This window comes from Hippopotamus amphibius, chromosome 10, assembly GCF_030028045.1.
Source record: "Hippopotamus amphibius kiboko isolate mHipAmp2 chromosome 10, mHipAmp2.hap2, whole genome shotgun sequence".
NCBI classification, from domain to species: Eukaryota; Metazoa; Chordata; class Mammalia; order Artiodactyla; family Hippopotamidae; genus Hippopotamus; species Hippopotamus amphibius.
The window spans coordinates 30,391,694-30,414,998 of record NC_080195.1 but is presented as its reverse complement, the minus strand read 5'-3'; the positions used below and the strand labels follow the sequence as shown (position 1 = coordinate 30,414,998).

The 23,305-nt window shown below is 34.7% G+C and overlaps 1 protein-coding gene across 1 annotated transcript in view; it reads right to left on the bottom strand.

Moving 5' to 3' along the window:
• The window catches only part of ADAM32 (ADAM metallopeptidase domain 32), a 155,617-nt gene that overhangs the window by 57,679 nt on the left and 74,633 nt on the right, over positions 1–23,305 (bottom strand). Inside the window, 3 exon segments of the mRNA XM_057696399.1 lie at positions 4,995–5,193; positions 6,541–6,633; positions 18,233–18,410. Coding sequence (XP_057552382.1) covers positions 4,995–5,193; positions 6,541–6,633; positions 18,233–18,410 — 470 coding nt within the window.

Sequence of the window (23,305 nt, the reverse complement as noted above, 5' to 3'; positions counted from 1 at the left end):
GCAACCTCCAAAATATACAAATGGCTCATGCAGCTCAATATCAAAAAAACAAACAACTCAGTCAAAAAATGGGTGGAAGATCTAAATAGAAATTTCTCCAAAGAAGACATATAGATGGTTAAAAAGCACATGAAAAGATGGTCAACATCAGTAATTATTATAGAAATGCAAATCAAAACTACAATGGAGTATCACCACACAGCAGTTAAAATGGCCATTATCAAAAATCTACAAACAATAAATGCTGGAAAGAGTGGAGAAAAGGGAACCCTCCTACATTGTTGGCAGGAATGAAAACTGGTACAGCCACTATGGAGAACGGTACGGAGATTCCTTAAAAAACTGAAAATAGAGCTACCATATGATCCAGCAATCCCACTCCTGGGCACATAGCTGGAGAAAGCCATAATTTGAAAAGATACATGCAGCCCAATGTTCACTGCAGCACAATTCACAATAGCCAGGGCATGGAAGCAACCTAAATGCCCATCAACAGATGAATGGATAAAGAAAATGTGGCATATATATATACAATGGAGTATTACTCAGCCATAAAAAGGAATGAAATGGAGTTACATGTAATGAGGTGGATAGACCTGGAGTCTGTCATACAGAGTGAAGTAAGCCAGAAAGAGTAAAACAAATACGGTATGCTAACTCATACAAAAGGAATCTAAAAAAAAAAAAAAATTGTACTGATGAACCCAGTGACAGGGCAAGAATAAGGATGCAGATGCAGAGAATGGACTGGAGGACATGGGGTTGGGGGGGGGGCAGGGGGTGAAGGGAAGCTGGGATGAGGTGAGAGAGTAGCATAGACACATATACACTACTAACTGTAAAATAGATAGCTGGTGGGAAGTCACTGTATAACAAAGGGAGATCAACTCGATGATGGGTGATGCCTTAGAGGGCCAGGACAGGGAGAGTGGGAAGGAGTCACGGGAGGGCAGGGATATGGGGACATATGTATAAATACAGCTGATTCACTTTGGTGTACCTCAAAAGCTAGTACAAGAGTATAAAGCAATTATATTCCAATAAAGAGCTTTAAAAAAACAAAATAAAATAATTAAAAATAAAAATAATTAAATAAAAACTTCCACACAACATTGTAAATAAAAAAAAAAAAAGTTTTTCCTCTAACATTGGGAACAACCTAGGGGTGCTCATCCTCACCACTCCTATTCAAATAGTACCAGAATTTGTAACAAGAGTAGTTAGGGAAGAAAAAGAAATAAAAGGCATCTAAATTGGAAAAGAAGAAGTAAAATTGTCTTTGTTTACAGACAATATAATCTCATATAGAAAAAATTCTGACTGTTCCACCAAAAAGCTGTCAGAAATAATCAACAAATTCAGAGAAGTTGCAGGACAGAAAAGCAACATACAGAAATCTGTTAAATTTCTGTACGCTAACAACAAAACAACTGAATTTTTTTAAAAAAATACCATTCCCAATATCATCAAAATCAATATGATTCTCTGGAATAAATTTAACCAAGTAAGAGATGTACAGCCTGAAAACTACAAGACTTTGATGAAAGAATTCTAAGAACACACAAACTAAAGGAAAGATATTCTGTGTTCATGGGTCAAAAGAATTAATATCACTAAAATGTCCATATCACCCATTGCCATGTATAGATTCAATGTAATCCCTAACAAAATTCCAAAGGCATTTTTCATAGAAATATAAAAAACATTTGAAAATTTGTATGGAATCACAAGATATCCTGAATAGCCAAAGCAATTTTGAGAAAGAACAAAGCTAGAGGTACACCCGTCTTTATTACAATCATATAACAAAGATATAGTAATTAAAACAGTATGGTACTGGTAAAAGAATAGATACACAGACCAACAGAACAAGACTGAGAGCCCAAAAACAAACCCCCACGTATATGTCAAACTAATATTTGACAAAGGAGCCAAAAATACTCAATTGGGAAAGGAGAACCTCTTCAATAAATAGTTTTGGGAAAACTGGACAGCCACATGCAAAAGAATGAAATTGGACCCCTACCTTACATAGCTCAAAAAAATGAATTCATAAAGGCTTACATGTGAAAACAGAAACCATAAAACACCTAGGAGAAGAAACAGGAGAAAATCTCCTTAAGACTGGTCCTAGTAACAACTTTTTGAATATGACACCAAAAGCACCAGAAACAAAGGCAAAAAATAAATAAATAAAAAGTGGGACTTCACCAAGCTAAAACGGTTTTGCACAGCAAAAGAAACAATAAAAAAAATGGAAAGGTAACCTATGGAATGGGAGAAAATATTTTCAAGTTACATATCTGGTAAAAATGATCTCTGAAATATATTAAGAAGTGTAAGTCAATAACAAAAAAAATCTGATTGTAAAATGGGCAAAGTAACTGAATAGACTGTTTTCAAGGAGGACATACAAATGGCCAACAGGTACATGACAAGGTGTTCGACATCACTAATCATTAGAGAAATACAAATCAAAACCAGAATGTGATATTACCTCATACTTGTCAGAGTGGTTTTCATCAAAAAGTCAAGAGATAACAAATGTTGGTGAGGATGTGGGGAAAATAGAACATTTGCAGACTGTTGGTGGGAATGTAAATCGCTGCAGCCACTATGAATAACAGCATGGAGGTTACTCAAAAAGTTAAAAATAGAACTACCGTATGATAAAAGAATTTCACTTTCAGCCCACTTCATATCAAAAGGAAATGCAAACAGGATCCCAAAGAGATATTTGCGTACCCATGTTTACTGCAGCATTATTCACAACAGGCAAGATATGGAAACAACCTAAAAATCTGTTGGATTGTAGGGGTTCAGAACAGGCCTCCCTATGATGTACCACTTTGGCATGTGGATTATTTTGAGCTAAAGGCAATCAAGACCCTGTAGGCTCAAGAGAAACTACTATCTTTCCCTTAACTACCTAGAAGAATGTAAATTAGGGATTTTTCCCAGAAAAAGAGTCATTACCAGGGATAAATTCTATCTAACTGGCCCGATCTGTATGACAGGGCAAATATCTAATTACCGAACATCTGCTCTTCTTATCATCATGTGAATGACCCTTCTGTCCTCACAAGCCCCAAGCCCCTACCACATTCCTTAGCTCAGGATGTCATATACAACTCATTTTACCTTTCTGTCTCTGAACCTCTTACGTATGTGGGATCTCTGACTCTCTCAAGTATGTGGGGTTCTCATATATATGAATTAAAATTTTATTTCTCCAGTTAATCCATCTTATGTCATTTTAATTATGTGAGCAGGCAAAAGAATCAGAGAAGGTAAGGGGGATGGGAAACTTTCCCCTTCCTGATAGGATGAATGGGCAGAGCAAATATGAGAATATGAATATTATTCAGTCATGAGAAAGAAGGAAACCCTCTCATTTGCAACAACATGGATAAAGCTTGTGGGTATTATGTTAAGTGAAATAAGTCAGACAGGGAAGGACAATACTCTATGATACCACTTATGTGTGGAATCTAATTGAACTCAGAGAAACAAAGAATAGAGCAATAGTTAGCACAGGCTGCAAGGTAGAGAGAATGGGGAAATGTTCATCAACGGTTACAAACTCCCAGTTATAAGATGAATAAGTTCCTGGAATTTAAACCAAAGCATGGGGTTTATACTTAACAATACCATATTATATACTTGGAAGTTGCTAACAGAGCAGATCTTAAATGTTCTCACCATGAAAAAGAAATGGTAACTATGGGACATAATGGAAGTTTAGCTAACACTATGGTGATAATCATTCTGAAATACATACAAGTACCAAATCAATACACTGTACAATTTAAACTTACACAATGTTATATGTCAATTATATCTCAATAAAGCGGGTGGTTGGGGAGACTTAAACTTACCTGAAACTATAAATCTACTAGAAGAAAACATAGGAAGAAAGCTCTTGGACACTAATCTTTTTTGGATGACATAAAAGCACAGGCAACTAAAAAACTTCTCAGAAAAGGAAACAATCAACAAAGCAAAAATGAAACCTATCGGGCTTCCTAGGTGGCGCAGTGATTAAGAATCTGCCTGCCAATGCAGGGGACTTGGGTTCGATCCCTGCTCCAGGAAGACCCTACATGCTGCGGAGCAACTAAGCCCGTGCACCACAACTATTGAGCCTGAGCTCTAGAGCCCATGAGCCACAATTGTTGAGACCATGTGTCAAAACTACTGAAGCCCACACACCTAGAGCCCATGCTCTGCAACTAGAGAAGCCATAGCAATGATGAGCCTCCGCTTGCTGCAACCAGAGAAAGCCCGTGTGCAGCAAGGAAGACCCAACACAGCCAATTAATTAATTAATTAATTAAAAAAAAAGAAACCTACTGAATGGGAGAAAATATTAGCAAACCATATATCTGATAAGAGATTAATCTCCAAAAGATATGTCACTCATACAACTCAATAAAAAAGACAAATAATGAGATTTAAAAATAACAAAGGACCTAAATGGACATTTCTCGAAATAAAAGACATACAAATGACCATCAGATATGTGAAAAGGGGCTCAACATCACTAATCATCAAGGAAGTGTAAATCAAAACCACAACTCACATCTTTTAGGACAGCTATTATCAAAAAAATAAAGATAAGAAGTATTAACAAGGATGTGGAGAAAAGGAAACTTTTATATATCGTTGGCGGGAATTATGGAAAATAGTAGACAGGCTTTTCAAAAGTTTAAATGCACTACTTTATGATCCAGTAAGCCTATTCCTGGGTATATATACGCAACGAATATGTTAAGCAAATGACTGTGGCAATTATTTCACAACGTAAATGTATATCAAAATATTGTCGTACACCTTAAATATATTTTTTCTCAATTACACCTTAATAAGTTCAAAGAAATAAAAATAGGGATGTTAAACAGAATAAAGAATTTAAATATATATAATTGCCCATTGTCTTAGTAATGTTAAAAAAATATTGAGGACCAACTTTATAGATGTTAACAAAACAATACCTTTTCCAAATATGCTCTCACAGCGTGCATCAAGATCTTGGCAGCCTCCATCAAAACAAAAGGCTTTTCCTCCTTCACATTTGTGTCCATTGTGTATAGTTACATCAGCCGGACAGTTTCCTGAGCTTCCATTACAAAACTCAGGAACATCACATTCAGGATGCACATTGGGCCTACATGTATCACCTCTTTTCATAAACTAATAGATATTAAAATATAAAAATTAAAGCATTATATGATTGTTGTGTTTATCAATATTTATTTTAAAATTGCTCTAACTCCATTTATAGTTTGATGATGTACTTATTAGTTAACATCCCTTAGGATCTTCTTGTTATAAAGCATTATGATAATTATATTGAAAAATATTGAATGTTATCAACCAAAACAGGAGATAAGATATATGTACAAGGAAAAGTATAACATGAATATGATATAATGACAGCCCAGGTTTTGTTTGTGTTTTGGTAGAAAGGAGAAAAAGTAGCCTTTAGCCTGGGATAATTATTCCTTTGGGGAAAAAAATTATGAAATTTAGATAATTCTGAGATAAAATATACTTACTCAAACCATGGTTTTTAATTATGGAATATCTGTAATTCTATGAAAATGTGAAACCTAAATAACAGAATGAACAGTGGGAAACCAACGAATGATTAAAGAGGCAGTTCAACTACTGAAGTCTTTGGAAAAGAAGGAACCCAATTGTACTCTTTCTTCTGAATTATCCTATGGTTAATTAACACTTTCATGTACACTACTCTGAAAATTCATATAAAGAATCTTAACTGGGCATTTATCTCATACTTCTTAATTGATGACTTCCAGTTTACACTAAAAAGATCACAGAGGTAAGAATTAACTACAATAAGATTCTAGCAGAAAAATAACATAAAACTGCATCAGTCAAGGATAGTAAAGAACACAGAACCAGTGGCAGGTAGTTCAATAGAGGGGTTCTCATGTGACGAATCTGTCACACATATGTCAGAAGAGCTGAAAAATAAAACAGGGGACAGGAATCAACTTCACCATAGAAGCTAAAATGTGACCTTTAAGTCAAATGACCTTTGTATAACAAATTCATAGTTTAAATTTTGTGCTAACGTGTAGCATTTGGAAAGTGTTACACCTAGTGAGTTTCATTATTTATGCATTAATGCTCAATTGCTGTATCTTTCAATTACATACTTACAGATACCCATCACAACCTAAAATATCATATTTATTTATAAAAATATAAATATTGGATAAAATAAATGAAATAGTCCCTTTTAATGGAGATCTTCTGTATCAAAGAATTCTGTAATAGCTCTCAATCAAGGCTTAAAAACAACAGCAGCGTTAGGGAGAATAATGGCATTATAAGGAGGCCTCAACATCCAACTATAATTCATCAAATCAGAAACATCACCCTGAATTTAGTATCTTTTCTTTACACGAAAGGTCATTTATTTTGACTTACAGCTAAGTGTCTCTGTATTCTAAAGTACCTGAGGCATAATTCACTATATACTTAGAAGACAGTAATAAACTAAAACCTTACTCGACAGTTGTTGCAGCACGATCCTTTATCACATTGTGTATTTGGTTTCAGCACACAAGTTCGAGGATTACAACAGCTATCACGTCCACATTGCTATAAATGAGTGGAATACACAAGTAAAAATATATCATGGAAACAATATTAACTTTGTCAGGAGCTGTGTTACAGGGCTTATTTTTTATGGGGTTCGGGGGAACAATATGTAAGCTGTCAACATTTATAGATTTTTGCATCTCTAAACAATTACAATACTAAGGTGGGACTTTTATTTCAGGTCAAAACAGAGTAACTGGTACCCAACTAATTCCTATTCAACTAGAAAACTAGGCAAAAGATATAAAACAACTTTAACAAATGGTAGTTACCAATGCCTGAAAGGCGAGAGGAAAGGGGAGATACTGATCAAAAGGCACAAACTTCCATTTAGAAGATTATTTAGTTCTCAGGATCTAATGTGCAGCTTGATGACTATAGTTAACAATACTGTATTGTATACTTGAAATTTGCTAAGAAAATAGAAGTATTTTCACCACACCAAAAAAATGATAACTGTGTAAGATGATGGTTTGACTGCAGGAATCATTTCACAACGTATACATATATGAAAACATCACACTGTATACCTGTACACCTTAAATATATACCATTTTTTTTGTTAATCATACCTCAGTAAAGCTGGGGAAAAAAGGGTGAGTAGAGTTTAGACCCGCTGCAAAGTTAGAGAGAATAGTCCCCAAGTCTGTCTTCATTTCTTTCACCAGTCTCAAGTTCAGTGGATTCCCAAAACCACCCTCAGGTTTTATCATCTACTGGAAGAACTCATAGAACTCACTGAAAGCTATTATACTCACAGTTATGGTTTATTATGTGGAAAGGATACAAATTAAAATCAGTTAAGAGAAAAAGCACTAAGGACAGAATCCAGGAGACGCACTAAACGTGGAGCTTCTACTGTCTTTACCCCATGGAATCACAGCCATAGTACTCTCCCAGCACTGATACGTGATGCTTCCTAACTCATTCTATGAGTTCACTGTTAGCCTAATATCAAGCCCAGACAAAGACATTGCAAGAAAGGAAAGTTATAGATCAATAAATCTATATATCTCATAAATAAATGTATAGATCAATAAATAGATCTCATAAACATAGATGTAAAAATCCTCAACAAAAAATTATGAAATGAAATCCAACAATGAATAAAAAAAAATTATACACTACAACCAACTGGGATTTATCACAAGTATGCAAAGCTGGTTTATTGCCCAAACATACATTAATAAACTCCATCATATTGACAGGCTGAAGAAGAAAAATCAATGACCATAACAATTGCTATAGAAAAAGCATTTGCAAAATTCCAAACTCACTTATACAAAATGTTAGCAAACTAGGAATAAAGGGAATTTCTTCAATTTGGTATCATCTACAAAAAAACCTGTAGCTAACATCATAGTTATGATGAGGAACTATAAGCTTTCCTCCTAAAAAAGGAACAAGGCAAGATGCCCACTCTCACCACTCCCCTTAGCATCTTACTGAAAGTCCTAGCTAAAGCAATAAGACTAGAAAACGAAGTGAAAAATACACAGGTGGAAAAGAAACAAAAACTGTTTTTGTCCATAGATTACATGACTATGTCAAGAAAACACCAAATAATTAACCAAAGAATAACAATTAACAACAAAAGCTTCCTGTGACTAATAAGTGATTATATAGCAAGATTGCTGGATACAAACTTAATATACAAACATCAATTGTTGTCCTTTATACCAACAATGAAAAATAAAAATTTTGAAATAAAAAACACAATACCATTTGCATTAGCACCAAAACAATTGAAGTACTTGGGAATAGTCCTAACAAAATTTTACAGGATCCATGTGAGAAAAACTACAAAACTTGATGAAGAAAATCAAAGAAGGTATAAATAAATAGACAGACAGTCCATATTCATGGATAGGAAGACTCAATATTGTTAAAATGTCAGTTCTTCACAACTTGATGGAGGGAGTCAATGCAATTACAATAAAAAGTCCAGCAATCATTTTGTCGACATAGTCAAACTGATTCCAAACTTTACATGGAAAGGCAAAAGACTCAGAGTAGACAAAATAATGCTGAGGAAGAAAAGGAAGAAGAAGAAAAAGAAGGAGGTGGAAGAGGAGGAGCAAGAGGAGAAGGAAAATTGAAGGACTGAAAATACCCAGGTTCAAAACTTAATAAAAACTATAATAGTGGCAATATAGATATGCACAAAAAAATACACAAAGAGTTTATTAGAACAAAATGGAGACCCCCAAAATAGACCTACATAGAGATAATAGAATCTTTGTTAATGGAGTAAATGCAACTCAATGGAGAATGCACAGTCTTTTCAATAAATGATGTTGGAACAACTAGGCATTCACATGGAAAATGATGACTCTAGACACTGGCCCTACACTTTTCACACACAAAAAAAAATAGTAACTTAAATGGATTATAAGCCTAAAATTAACATACAAAACTATAAAACTTATAGGGGTTTAGATTTAAGGGGCTAAGTCTCCTGTTAAGTGCTCTTCTACAATAAATAAATAGGAATAATAGCAACCTTAAACAAATTCTTTCAGAAAGTAGGGGTAAGGAAGCACATTCCAACTCATTTTACAAGTCCAGAATTACCCTGACACCAAAATCAGAAGAAAAGATTGTAAGAAAGAAAAAACTACAGACCATAATTCCCTTGTAAAAATAAGTGCCATAATCCTGAACAAAATAATAGCAAACTATAAGTTTATACATATATAAAATAACCCTAGTGGGGCTAATCTCAGGAATGCATGATGGCTAGGTTAGCACTCAGAAGCCAATGAATGAAATGCATCATATTAATAGAAGAAAAAAACCAGAAAATTCATATGATCAGCTCAATAGACAGAGAAATATTTGACAATATTCGACACTAATTCTTAATTGAAAATTCTCAGCTAACTAAGATTATACTTAAAAGAGAGAAATTGAAAACATTTCCCCTAAGATCAAGAACACGGCAATAACGCCCACACTCAATATGTCTTTTCAGTTCAGTACTGGAAGACCTAGCTAGAGCAATTGGGCAAGACAAAAAAATTAAAGTCATCCAAATAAAAAGAGAAGAAGTAATAAAACTGTGGTTGTTTGCTGATGATATGATGCTATATACAGAAAATCTCAAAGAACCAGTCAAAAACCTTTTAGAATTAAACAATGATTTCAGTAAAGTGGCAGAATACAAAATCAACATACAGAAATCAATCAACATTCCTTTACATTAATAATGAACCATCTGAAAGAGAAATTTTAGAAACCCATCCCATTCTTAATAGCATCAAAAACAATAAAAATACTTAGGAATAATTTTAACCAAGAAAGTGAAAGATCTGCATAATGAAAAAAAAATCAAAGAAGATATGAAGAAATGGAAAGATACCCCACGTTCATGGATTGGAAGAATTAATACTGTTAAAACGGCTATACTACCCAAAGCCATCTACAGATTCAACATAACCCCATAAAAATACTGAAGGTATTCTTCACAGAAATAGAGAAAACAATCCTAAAATCTGTGTGGAAACTCAAAACACTCCAAGTAGGCAAAGTGATTCTGAGAAAAAAAATAACTGGAGGTATGTTTCTGGATTTCAAACTAAACTAAAATGTCATAGTAATAAAAACCACATGTGTGTGGAAGCACAAAAGATCCCCAATAGCCAAAACAATCTTGAGAAAGAAGAAAAAAGCTGGCAGTATCACACTTCTTGATTTTAAATTACAGCTGGTCCTCCATATCTGTGGGTTCTGCATCCATGGATCTGACCAACCTTAGATTGAAAATATTCAGAAAAAATTCCAGAAAGTTCCAAAAAGCAAAACTTAAATTTGCTGCATTCTGGCAACTATTTATATAGCATTTACATTTTATTTACAACTATTTATGTAGCATTTATATTGCATTAGCTATAAGTAATTTAGGGATGATTTAAGGTATATGGGAGTATGTGGGCAGGTTATATGCCATTTTATAAAAGAGATTTGAACTTCCAGGGATTCTGGTATCCTTTAAGGGTCCTAGAACCAATCAAGGGACAATTGTTTCCTACAAAGCTACAGTAATCAAAATGGTATGCTTTGTTTCCTACAAAGCTACAACAATCAAAACAGGATGGTAAAAGAAGATGTGGCACATATATATAATGGAATACTACTCAGCCAAAGAAAGGAATAAAATTGAGTTATTTGTAGTGAGGTGGAAGGACCTAGAGTTTGTCATACAGAGTGAAGTAAGCCAGAAAGAGAAAAACAAATATCATATGCTACCTCATATATAATGGAATCCAAAAAAATGGTACTGATGAACCCAGAGACAGGGCAGGAATAAAGATGCAGATGTAGAGAATGGACTTGAGGACATGGGGGAGGTGGGCATGAAGGGGTAGCTGGGACAAAGTGAGAGAGTAGCACTGACATATATACACTACCAAATGTAAAAGAGATAGCTAGTGGGAAGCTGCTGCATAACACAGGCAGATGAACTCGATGATGGTGATGACTTAGAGGGCTAGGATAGGGAGGGTGGGAGGGAGTAGCGGGAGGGAGGGGATATGGGGATACATGTATAAATACAGCTGATTCACTTGTACAGCAAAAACTGACACAACAGTGTAAAGCAATTATATTCCGATAAAAAGCTTAAAAAATATATGATGGTACTGGCACAAAAACAGACTCACAGATCAATGGAACAGAATTGAGAGCACAAAAATAAACCCACACATACACAGACAATAAATTTACAACAAAGGAACAAAGAATATACAATAGAGAAAGGAGAGTCTCTTCAACAACTGGTGCTGGGAAAACTGTACAGCCACATGCAAAACAGTAAAATTAGACCACTACTTTATACCATACACAAGGATGAACACAAAGTGGATCAAGCTGAATATAAGACATGAATCCATAAAACTCCTAGAAGAAAATATAGGCAATAACTTCATGATATCAGTCTTAGTAAGGTTTTTGTGGATCTGACTCCAAAGGCAAGAGAAACAAAAGCAAAATAAACAAATGTGACTACATCAAACTAAAATGCTTCTTCACAGCAAAGAAAACCATATCAAAGTGAAAAAGCAACTTACTGAATGAAAGTATACTTGTAAATCATATATTTGATAAGGGGTTAATATCCAAAATACATAAAGAACTTACACAACTCAATAACAAAGTAATAAACAACCCGACTAAAAAACAGGCACAGAACCTCAACAGACATTTCTCCAAAGAAGACATACAGATGGCCAAACAGGCACATGAAAAGATAATCAGCACAACTAATTATTAGGGACATGCAAGTCAAACCACAATGAGATATCACCTCACATCTGTTAGAATAACCATTATCAAAAAGAAAAAATAACAAATGTTGGAAAGGATGTGGAGAAAAGGGAATCCTAGAACACTGTTCGTGGGACTATAAATTGGTGTGGCCACTATGGAAAACAATGGTGATTACTCAAAAAATTAAGATCAGAATTGCCATACAACCTAGCTATTCTACTTCTGGGTATTTATCCAAAGAATACAAAAACACTAATTAGAAAAAATATATGCACTCCCATGCTTATTGCAGCATTACTTTTAATAGCCAAGATGTGAAAACAACGTAAGTGTCCACTGATGGATGAAGAGATAAAGAAGACCTAGTACACATACACAATGTAATACTTACTCATCCATAAAAAGAATGAAATCTTGCCTTTTGCGACAACATGGATGGACCTTGACGGTATTAAGCTAAGTGAAATACGTCAAATGGAGAAAGACAGATACCATATGATTTCATTCATATGTGAAATCTAAAAACAAAACAAACAAAAAACACCAAAAAAAAAAAGCCAACAAAATAAAACCAAAAAACCTCATAGATACAGAGATCAGATTAGTGCTCACCAGAAGGAAAGGGGGTTAGGAGGTAAGAGAAATGGGTGAAGGGAATAAACTGCATGGTGATGGATGGTAAGTAGATCTGTGGCACTGATCATGTTGTAGTGTATACAAATGTTGAATTACAGAGCTGTTACATCTGTATTCTTATTATATAAGAATAAAACAAACAAACACCAGCATGGTACTGGAACAAAAACAGTCATGTCAGCCAATGAAACAGAACAGAGAGCCCAAAACTAAACCCTGGCATATATGATCAATTAATATTTGACAAAGGAGTCAAGAATACCCAATGAGGAAAGGACGCTCTCTTCAACAACTGGGAAAACTAGAGAAATACATGCACAATAAAGACATTGACTCCTGTCCCACATTACCCAGAAAAATTAACTCAAAATGGATCAAAGACTTAAACATAAGATCTGATACCATAAAACTCCTAGGAGAAAATGTAGGGAAAAACCCCACTCATATTGGTCTTGGGTATAAATTTGGGGGCGTGATGACAAATGGACAAACAACAAAGGAAAAAAACAACACATGCGACATCAAACTCAAAAACTTCTGCACCTCAAAAAAACAGTTACCAAAATGGAAAAAACAACCTACATGATGGGAGAAAATTTTTGCAAACTATATATCAGATAAGGGGCTAATATCCAAAATACATAAAGAACTTAATTTGATAACAAAAATCACTCCAATTTAAAAATGGGCAGAAGAACTAAATGCACATTTTTCTAAAGAAAATATACAGATAACCAACAGGCACAAGAAAAGATGCTCAACATCACTAAATATCAAGAAATGGTAATCAAAGCCACAGTGAGATATCACTTCACACCTGTTAGAATGGCTGTCATCAAGAAGACAAGATACAACAGGTGCTGTCAAGGATTCGGCGAAAAGGGAAGCCTTATACGTTGTTGGTGGGAATGTAAATTACTCCAACCAATTGGTCCACTATGGAAAACAACATGGAGGTTCCTCAAAAAATTAAAAATAGACCTACCATATGATCCAGCAATTCCACTTCTGGGTATATACTCAAAGGAAATGAAAACAGAATTTTGAAGAGATATATGTACTCCATGTTTATTACAGTATTATTTACAATAGCCAAGATATGGAAACAACCCAAACACCCATCAATGGACAAAAAAGATGTGATACACATACACAGTGATATGTTATTCTGCCATGAAAATGGACGCTATCCTCCCATTTTCAACAACATGTGTGGACCATGAGCACACTATGCTACCAAAATAAGTCAGACAGAGAAAGACAAGAACTGCGTGATATCACTTATATGTGGAATCTAAAATATTTAAACCTGTGAAAAACAGAGTAAAATACTGGTTACCAGAGGTTGCAGAGGCAGAGGAATAAGAGTGATGGTATTTAAGGGTATGAACTTGTAACAAGTAATAAGCCAGAGAGATCTAATGCACAATATAATGAATACAGACAATAATATTGTACTATAATTATGTAATGTAATAAATACCACTACACATCAGCAATCATATAACAATATATAAATGTATCACAGTAACACACTGTACAATTTAAACTTACAATATTACACTTTAAATGTATTCAATTTAAAAAGCTCTTAGTTAACTAGAGATAGAAGGAAATATCCTCAATATGGTAAAGGGCAGCTATTCCAAAAAAAAAAAAAAAGCTTATATCTAAAATCATAGTTAATGGTGAAAGTCAGAAAACTTTCCCCCTACAAATGAGAATAAAGCAAAGAAGGCCACTCTCAGCACTTCTAATCAACACTAGAACTCAGAAAAATCCACTGTAGTTTTCATACTAGTGATACAATTGTTAAATAAAATTTTAAACACTATCAAAACAAGAAATCTATAGAAGACCTGAATAAGTGGAGAGATGTGCATAGATTGGCAGACTTAATATTGATAAGAAAGTAATTCCCCTCAAACTGACTTATGAATACAATACAATTCCAGTCAAAGTCCCTACATTCACAGGCCAATTCTCCAATTTACATGGAAATAAATGGTCCTAGAATAGTAAAACTATCTTGGAAAAGAGGACCAAAGTTGGCTGATTTACACAATGTGTTTTCAAGACTTACTGAAAAGTATATTAGTTAAGACAGTGTAGAACTGGCATAAGGACAGACAAATAAGCAGAAAATTCAGGGAAAGACACATATATATGGTTGTTTATTGTCATAGAAACAGGTGTTAATTGTTCTCTAAATGTTTGGTGAATTCACCTGTGACACCATCTGGTCCTGGACACTTCTTTTGTTGGTAGTTCATTATTATTATTATTATTAGATTCAATGTCATTACTGACAATTGGTCTGTTCTTATTTTCTATTTGCTCCTGGTTCAATCTTAGCAGAGTGTACATTTCCAGGAATTTGTACATTTCTTTCACATTGTCCATTTTACTGGCATATAATTGTTTAAAGTAATCTCCTATGATCCTTTGAATTTCTGTGGTATTGGTTATAGCTTCTCCTTTTTCATTTCTGATTTTATTGATTTGGGCTCTCTCTTCTTCTTGATGAGTTTGGCTAAAGGTTTATCAATTTTCTTTAATTTTCTCAAAGAACCACCTCTTAGTTTCATTAAACTTTCTATTTTCTTAGTCTCTATTTCATTTATTTCTGCTCTGATCTTTATTATTTCTTTGCTTCTACTAACTTTGGGTTTTGTTTCCTCTTTTTTTAGTTTGTTTTAGGTACAAGATTAGGTTATTTGAGATTTTTCTTGTTTCATGAGGTAAGCTTGTATAGCTAAAAACTTTCCTCATAGAACTGCTTTTGCTTTGCCCCATAGATTCTGGATCATTGTGTTTTGTTTTCATTCGTTACTTTTTAATTTCCTATTTGATTTCTTCAGTGATCCATTGGTTGTTCAGCAGTATATTCCTTAGCTTTGACATGTTTCTGTTTTTTGCACTTTTTTTTTTATATTTGATTTAGTCTCATAGCAGTCTAGTCAGAAAAGATGCTGGATATTATTTCAATTTTCTTAAATTTACTGAGACTGTTTTGTGGCTACCATGTGATCTACCCTGGAGAATGTTACAGGGCACCTGAAACAATGTTGCTTTGGTGTGGAATGTTCTATATTTACATCTATTAATTCCATTTGGTCTGATGTGTTACTTTAAGACCAATCTTTCCTTAATGATTTTCTGTCTGGATGGTCTGTCCATTGATGTAAGTGAGGTGTTAAAGTCCCCTACTATTAACAGATGACTAATAATAAAAAAAAAATATCAAATTGTAAGAAAAGAAAAAGAAAGAATACATTAGACCCTTTCTAAGAGGATGGCCAATAGGAACATGAAAAGATGTTAACATCACTAATCATTAGGGAAATGCAAATGAAAACCATGATGAGATATCAACTCACTTGTGTCAGAATCGCTATCATCAAAAAGACCACAAATAACAAATGTTGGCAAGTATGTGGAGAAAAGAGAACCATTGTACATTATGTTTTCCACTATGGTTCCCCCAAAAAAACACTAAAAATCAAACTACCATATGATCCAGCAATTCCACTCCTGAACATACACCCAAAGAAAACAAAAACATTAATTCAAAAATACACATGCACCACAATGTTCATAGCAGCATTATTTACAATTGCGAAGATGTGGAAGCAACATGAGTGTCCATCAACAGAAGAATGGATAAAGAAGAGGTGGTATATATACACAATAGAATACTACTCAGCCATAAAAAAGAATGAAATTTTGCCATTTGCAACTACATGGATGGACCTAGAAGGTATTATGTTTAGTGAAATAAGTCAGACAGACAAAGACAAATAGTCTATGTTATCACTTATATGTGGAATATAAAAAATAAAACAAATGAATGAATATTTAAAAACATAAACAGACTCTCAGATATAGAGGTCAAAACAGTGGTTACCAGTGGGGACCAGGAAGGGGGGAAGATGGGGGTAGGAAATTAAGAGGTACAAACTACTATCTATAAAATAAATAAGCTACAAAAATATCTTGTACAGCACAGGGAAATATAGCCCATATTGTATAATAACTTTAAATAAAGTATAATCTATAGAAATATTTAATCACTGTTGTACACCTAAAACTAATATGACATTTTAAATTATTAATACTCAATAAAAGAAAAAGATATATGCACCTATATGTTCACTGCAGCATTATTTACAATAACTAAGATATGGAAACAAACTAAGTGCCTGTCAATAGATAAATGCATAAAGAAGATGTGGTACATATATATATATACAATGGACTATGACTCAGCCATAAAATAGAATGAAATCTTACCATTTGTAAAAATACAGATGGACCTAGAGGGTATTATGCTAAGTGAAATTAGTCAGCCAGCGAAGCATTACTGTCTAGAAGCATTACATGCTGGACCTTTCACATTTATTATATTTTCAGGGCTTCCCTATCAAGTGAAAAATCAAAATCACCCAATGTTCAGACTGTAACATTAACAGTCTTCCCTCCCCATACCACTGATTCCATTGTGAGGCAATACCCTAAAGGATACAAATAGCGTATGATTTCACTTATATGTGGAATCTAAAAACATAACAAATGAACAAACATAGCAAGACAGAAACAGAGTTACAGATACAGAGAACAAACGGGTGGTTGCCAGAGGGAAGGGGTTTGAGGGGAGGAAAGAGGTGAAGGAGATTAAGAGGTACAAAATTCTACTTGAAAAATAAATGAGTCATGAGCATAAAATGTACAGTGTGGGGAACGTAGTCAATAACTATGTAATATCTTTATATGATGACATATCATAACTAGACTTATCAAGGTGATCATTTTGAAATGTATGGAAATATTGATTCACTATGTTGCATAACAAGAATTAACACAGTGTTGTAGGTCAATTTAAAAAATGAAGAAATCTATATCTGAGTTGTACCCATGATTATATACATTTGTGAAAATTCACCCACCTGTATACTAATAATGGTTGCATTTTATCATATGTAGATGATGCCTCCAATAAAATTGATTTAAAAATAGACAAAGAGTAAAAAGGGAGGGCTTGTTCTACTAAATGGTGAAACATAATGTAAGGGCACAGTATTAAAACAATGTGATACGAGTACATGCATGTATCCAATCCTAATATTATTTCCATCTACCTCATGATCATGAGTATTTATGATATCTGCAGTACTGCTGAAAATACTGAACTGCCTAGAAGCATTACATGCTGGACCTTTTGCATTTATTATATTTTCAGGGCTTCTCTATCAAGTGAAAAATCAAAATCACCCAATGTTCAGACTGTAACATTAACAGTCTTCCCTCCCCATACCGCTGATTCCATTGTGAGGCAACACCCTAAAGGATACTTGATGGTCTGCTCCCACATTAATCTTCAAAAAGACACTTATCAAATGTCCAGAGGTTAAGCATAGGTTTGGAAAGATTTTACATACTTAGTCTGGAACCTGAAGCTCATTCTAGACTTCCCTTTTTTCCTATCAGCAATAATTTTGGGGGAATAGTCTTATATTTGTCCCAAACTCTTCAACCTATTAAATATACAGAGCATATTCTTGTATGTATTTCAACCTTGATTTCATTACTGCCAATATTTTGCATGGTACTCAGTCATATTTGAGATATATAACATTTATGACAAAGAGATGAAATAAAACAAAAAATTTATCAATTTTCCAATTATCAGACTTACTTCCTCAGTACCACAGTCACAGACTTCATTTCCCTCCACTCTGCCGTTGCCACAGACTGCTGCTGGAGCCCTTTGCATTTGTGGCTTATTCTGAAGACACTGGGCACCCATATTTGAAATGAAATTTTCAAAGTCACTCAAACTGCAATTGCTAAAAGTCTTCACACCACTGGAGTGCCTAAAGATGAATGCGTATAATGTCATGGAAGTATATTTCTGAAAAGACAGTTCTATATTATATAAATCAATTTCAAAATGTTAAATTCAAGAGGTAATGATAAATGTTCGTAACAAGTACTTAGAGGCCAAAGTCATTCCTCAGGAGGTCATGTGATTTCATTCACTGGAATACACATCCTCTTAAAATTAAGTTCAAGAGACAAGACTAAACAACCCAATTAGAAAATGGGCAAAGGATTTAGACATTTTCCCAAAGAAGACACATATAAATGACCAACAGGTATATGAAAAGGTTATCAACACCACTAATCATCAGAGAAATGCAAATCAAGAAAACAAAAACCAAAAAACAATGACCTCACACCTATTAAGATGGGTATGGTTCTTCAAAAAATAGTGTCAGTGAGAATGTGGAGATATTGGAACTCTAGCACATAGTTTATGGAAATGTAAATTGGTCCAGCCTCTTTTCAAAACAGTAGGAGGTTCCTCAAAAAATTAAAAATAGAACGACCACACAATCCAGCAAGCCTACTTCTGGGCATATATCAAAAACTACTGAAATCAGGATATCTAAGTGACATCTGCACTCCCATGTTTATTGCAGCAATATTCACAACAGCAAAGATATGGAGGCAACCTAAATGTCTACTGAAAGATGAAAGGATAAAGAAAATGTGGTACATAGCTGCAGTGGAATATTATTCAGCCTTTAAAAAAAGAAGCAAGTCCTGCCATATGCAAAAACACAGAAAAATCCTGAGGACATTATGCTAAGTGAAATAAGCTAGTCACAGAAAGTGAAATACTTCATGATTTCACTTATATCAGATATTTAAAACAGTCAAACCTATAGATGCAGAGTTGCCAAGGGGCTAGGAGGAGGGGGAAATGGAGAATTGTAAAACAGGTATAACATTTGTTATACGAGATGAATAAATTATAGAGATCTGCTGTTCAACATAGTGCCCATAGTTAAGCAATAAATTTAAAGCTGGTTAAGAGAATTCCTGTTGAGTATTTCCACTAAAACAAAAAAAATTAGGGACTTCCTGGGTGGCACAGTGGTTAAGAATCCACCTGCCAATGCAGGGGACATGGGTTCGATTCCTGCTCCAGGAAGATCCCACATGCCGCAGAGCAACTAAACCCATGCACCACAACTATTGAGCCTGTGCTCTAGAGCCTGTGCGCCACAACTATTGAGCCCATGTGCCACAACAACTGAAGCCCGTGCACCTAGAGCCCGTGCTCTGCAACAAGAGAAGCCACCGCAACAAGGAGCCTGTGCACTGCAATGAAGCGTAGCCCCCACTCTTCACAACTAGAGAAAGTCTTTGTGCAGCAACAAAGACCCAATGCAGCTAATAAATAAATAAGCTTACTAAAAAAAATTAAGAACAGATTAATTTTGGAGAATGACCAAGATGGTGGAGTAGGAAGACTATAAGCTCACCTCCTCCCATGGGCACATCAAATTTACAACTATTTACAGAGCAACTATTGATGAGAAAGACCAGAAAAGATCTTCTACAACTAAAGATATGAAGAAGGAACCACAAGTAGATGAGTGGGAAGGGTGGAGACATGGTAAAATCAATCACCCCAATCCCAGCTCCACCCACCACTAGGCCAGAACTAGCCCCAGGACCCCATGGGGTTCCACAGTCAGCCACCTTGTGACACAGCTCCACTCACCAGAGGCTGGCAGCCTCTGAACAAGGGACTAGCAACCAAACTGGATAGGGGGCCAGCCCAGCCAAGCCTACCAGACCACCCATAGTAGTCAGCCTGTCACAATAGAAGGACCCTCACAATCCTCTTAGGGGGAACCACTAGAGCATATAGCTCTGGAATGTGCTGCTGGGATGCACAGAGCAGCTACAAAAGGCCACTTTTCCAAGCTCAGGCAACAAAAAAATATCAGATACACAGAAATAAAAAACAGCAAATTAGGCAACATGAGGCAATAGAGGAATATGTTCCAAATGAAGGAACAAGATAAAACCCCAGAAGAAGAACTACCTGATAAAAGAGTTCAAGGTAACAATCAAAAAGATGCTCAAAAAATTCAGGAGAAGAATGAATGAACAGTGACACACGAACAAAGAGTTAGAAATTTCAAAGAAGAAACAAACAGAGATGAAGAATACAATGACTGAAATAAGAAATCCCCTGCAAGGAGTCAATGATAGATTAGATGATACGAGGAACAAATCAGTGAGCTGGAATACAGAGTAGCAGAAAATCACTGAAGCTGAATAGAAAAAAGAAAAAAATATAAAAAGAAATGAGGACAGCTTAAGAGACCTCTGGGATAACATCAAGCACACTAACGGTCACATTATAAGAGTCCTAGAAGGAAAAGATAGAGAGAAAAGGGGGCAGAGAACATTTTGTATTTGAAGACATAATAGCTGGAGACTTCCCTAACCCAGGAAAGGAAACAGACATCCAGGTACAGGAGTTACAGAGAGTACCAAAGAGGATCAACCCAAAGAGGGCCACACCAAGACATACTGTAGTGAAAATGACAAACATTAAAGATAAAGAGAGAATATTAAAAGCAGCAAGGGAAAATCAACAAGTTACATACAAGGGAACTCCCATAAGGCTACCTGACTTTATAGCAGAAACTCTGCAGGCCAAAAAAGAGTGGCACCCTATATTTAAAGTGATGAGAGGACAAAAAACTACAACCAAAGAATACTCTAGCTGGCAAGGCTTTCACTCAGATTTGATGGCAAGATCAAAACTTTTACAGACAAGCAAATGCTAAAAGAGTTCAGTACCACCAAATCAGCTTTACAAGAAATGTTAAAGGAACTTCTCTATGTGAAAAAGAAAAGCCCAAAACTAGAATCATGAAAATTACACAGGGAAAAATCTTCCAGTGAAATGCAAATATACAATGTGTAATAAATCATCAACTTATAAATCTCATAGGAAGGTTAAAAGACAAAAGTAGTAAAATCATCTGTATCCACTATATCCACAATAAGTAGTTAAGGATACACAAACAAAAAGATGTAAAATATGATGTTAAAAACAGTAAACACTGGGGGTGGGAAGTAAAAATGCAGGGTTGTTCAATGTGTTTGAATTTAAGAGATCAGCAACTTAATCATACATATATATATATTGCTATATACAAACCTCATGATAACCACAAACCAAAAATCTACAGTAGATATACACACAAAAAAGAGAGAGGCATCCAAACATAACACCAAAGGCAGGCATCAAATCATAAGAAAAGAGAAAAAAAAAGAGGACATGAACAAAAAAGAACTACAAAAACAACTCCAAAGCAATTTACAAAATGGGAATAAGTACATATGTATCAACAATTATTTTAAATGTAAATGGACTAAATGCTCTAATCAAAAGACATAGAGTGGCTGAATGGATACAAAAACAACACCCATACATATGCTTCCTACAAGAGACTCACTTCAGATCTAAACATAAGACAAACCCATAGCTAATATCATACTCAAAGGTGAAAAGCTGAAAGCTTTTCCTCCAAGATCAGGAATAAGACAAGGATTTCCACTCTCACCAATTTTATTCAACGTAGTATTGGAAGTCCTAGCCACAGAAATAAGACTAGAAAAAGAAATAAAAGGAATCCAAATTGGAAAACAAAGAAAGAAAACTGTCACTTTTTGCTGATGACATGACACTATATATAAAAAATCCTAAAGACACCATCAAAAAACTACTAGAATTGAATTCAGTAAATGTGCAGGATACAAAATTAACATACAGAAATGTGATACATTTCTATTCATTAACAACAAATATCAGAAAGAGAAATTAAGAAAACAATCCCATTAACAACTGCTATTAAAATGATCATACTACCCAAGGAAATCTATAGATTCAATGCAATTCTTATCCAAATATTAATGGCATTTATCATAGAACTAGAACAAATAATTCTAAAATTTGTATGGAAGCACAACAGACTCCAAATAGCCAAAGAAATCGTGAGAAAGAACAGAGTTGGAGGTATCACACTTCCTGATTTTAAACTGTGGTACAAAGTGTCAGTCATCAAAGAAGTATGGTACTGGCACAAAAACAGACACATGGATAAGTGGAACAGAACAGAAAGCCCAGAGATAAACTCATGCACTTATAGTCAATTAATCTATGACAAAGAAGGCAAGGCTATACAATGGAGAAAAGACAGACTTTTCAATAAATTGTGCTGGGAAAACTGGACAGCTACATGCAAAAGAATCAAACTAGACTACTCTCTCACACTGCAGAGAAAAACAAATGCAAAATGGATTAAAGACTTAAATGTAAGACAAACTTCTAGAAGTAAACAGACAGTAAGCTCTTCAGACATTGATCTTGGTAACATTTTTTTGTATCTGTCTCCTCAGGCAAGGGAAACAACAAAAATAAACAAATGGGATTACATCAAACTTAAAAGCTTCTGTACAGCGAAAGAAACTAACAACAAAATGGAAGGTGACCTACTGAATGGGAGAAGATACTTGCAAATGACATAGCTGATAATGAGTTGATATCTAAAATATACAAAGAACTCATAACATTCAACATCAATAAAACAACCCAACTTAAAAAAATGTGTAGAGGACCTGAATAAATCTTTTTCAAAGAAGACATACAGATGGCCAACAGGCACATGAAAATATGCTCAACATCACCAGTCATTACAGAAACTGAAATCACAAGGAGATACTACCTCATACCTGTCAGAAGGGCTATTATCAAAAAAGACAACAAATAACAAGTGTTGGCGAGGATGTGGAGAAAAGGAAACCCTCAGTGCACTATCGGTAGGAATGTAAATTGGTGCAGTCACTATGGAAAACAGTATGGAGATTCTTCAAAATTTCAAAACAGAACTACCAT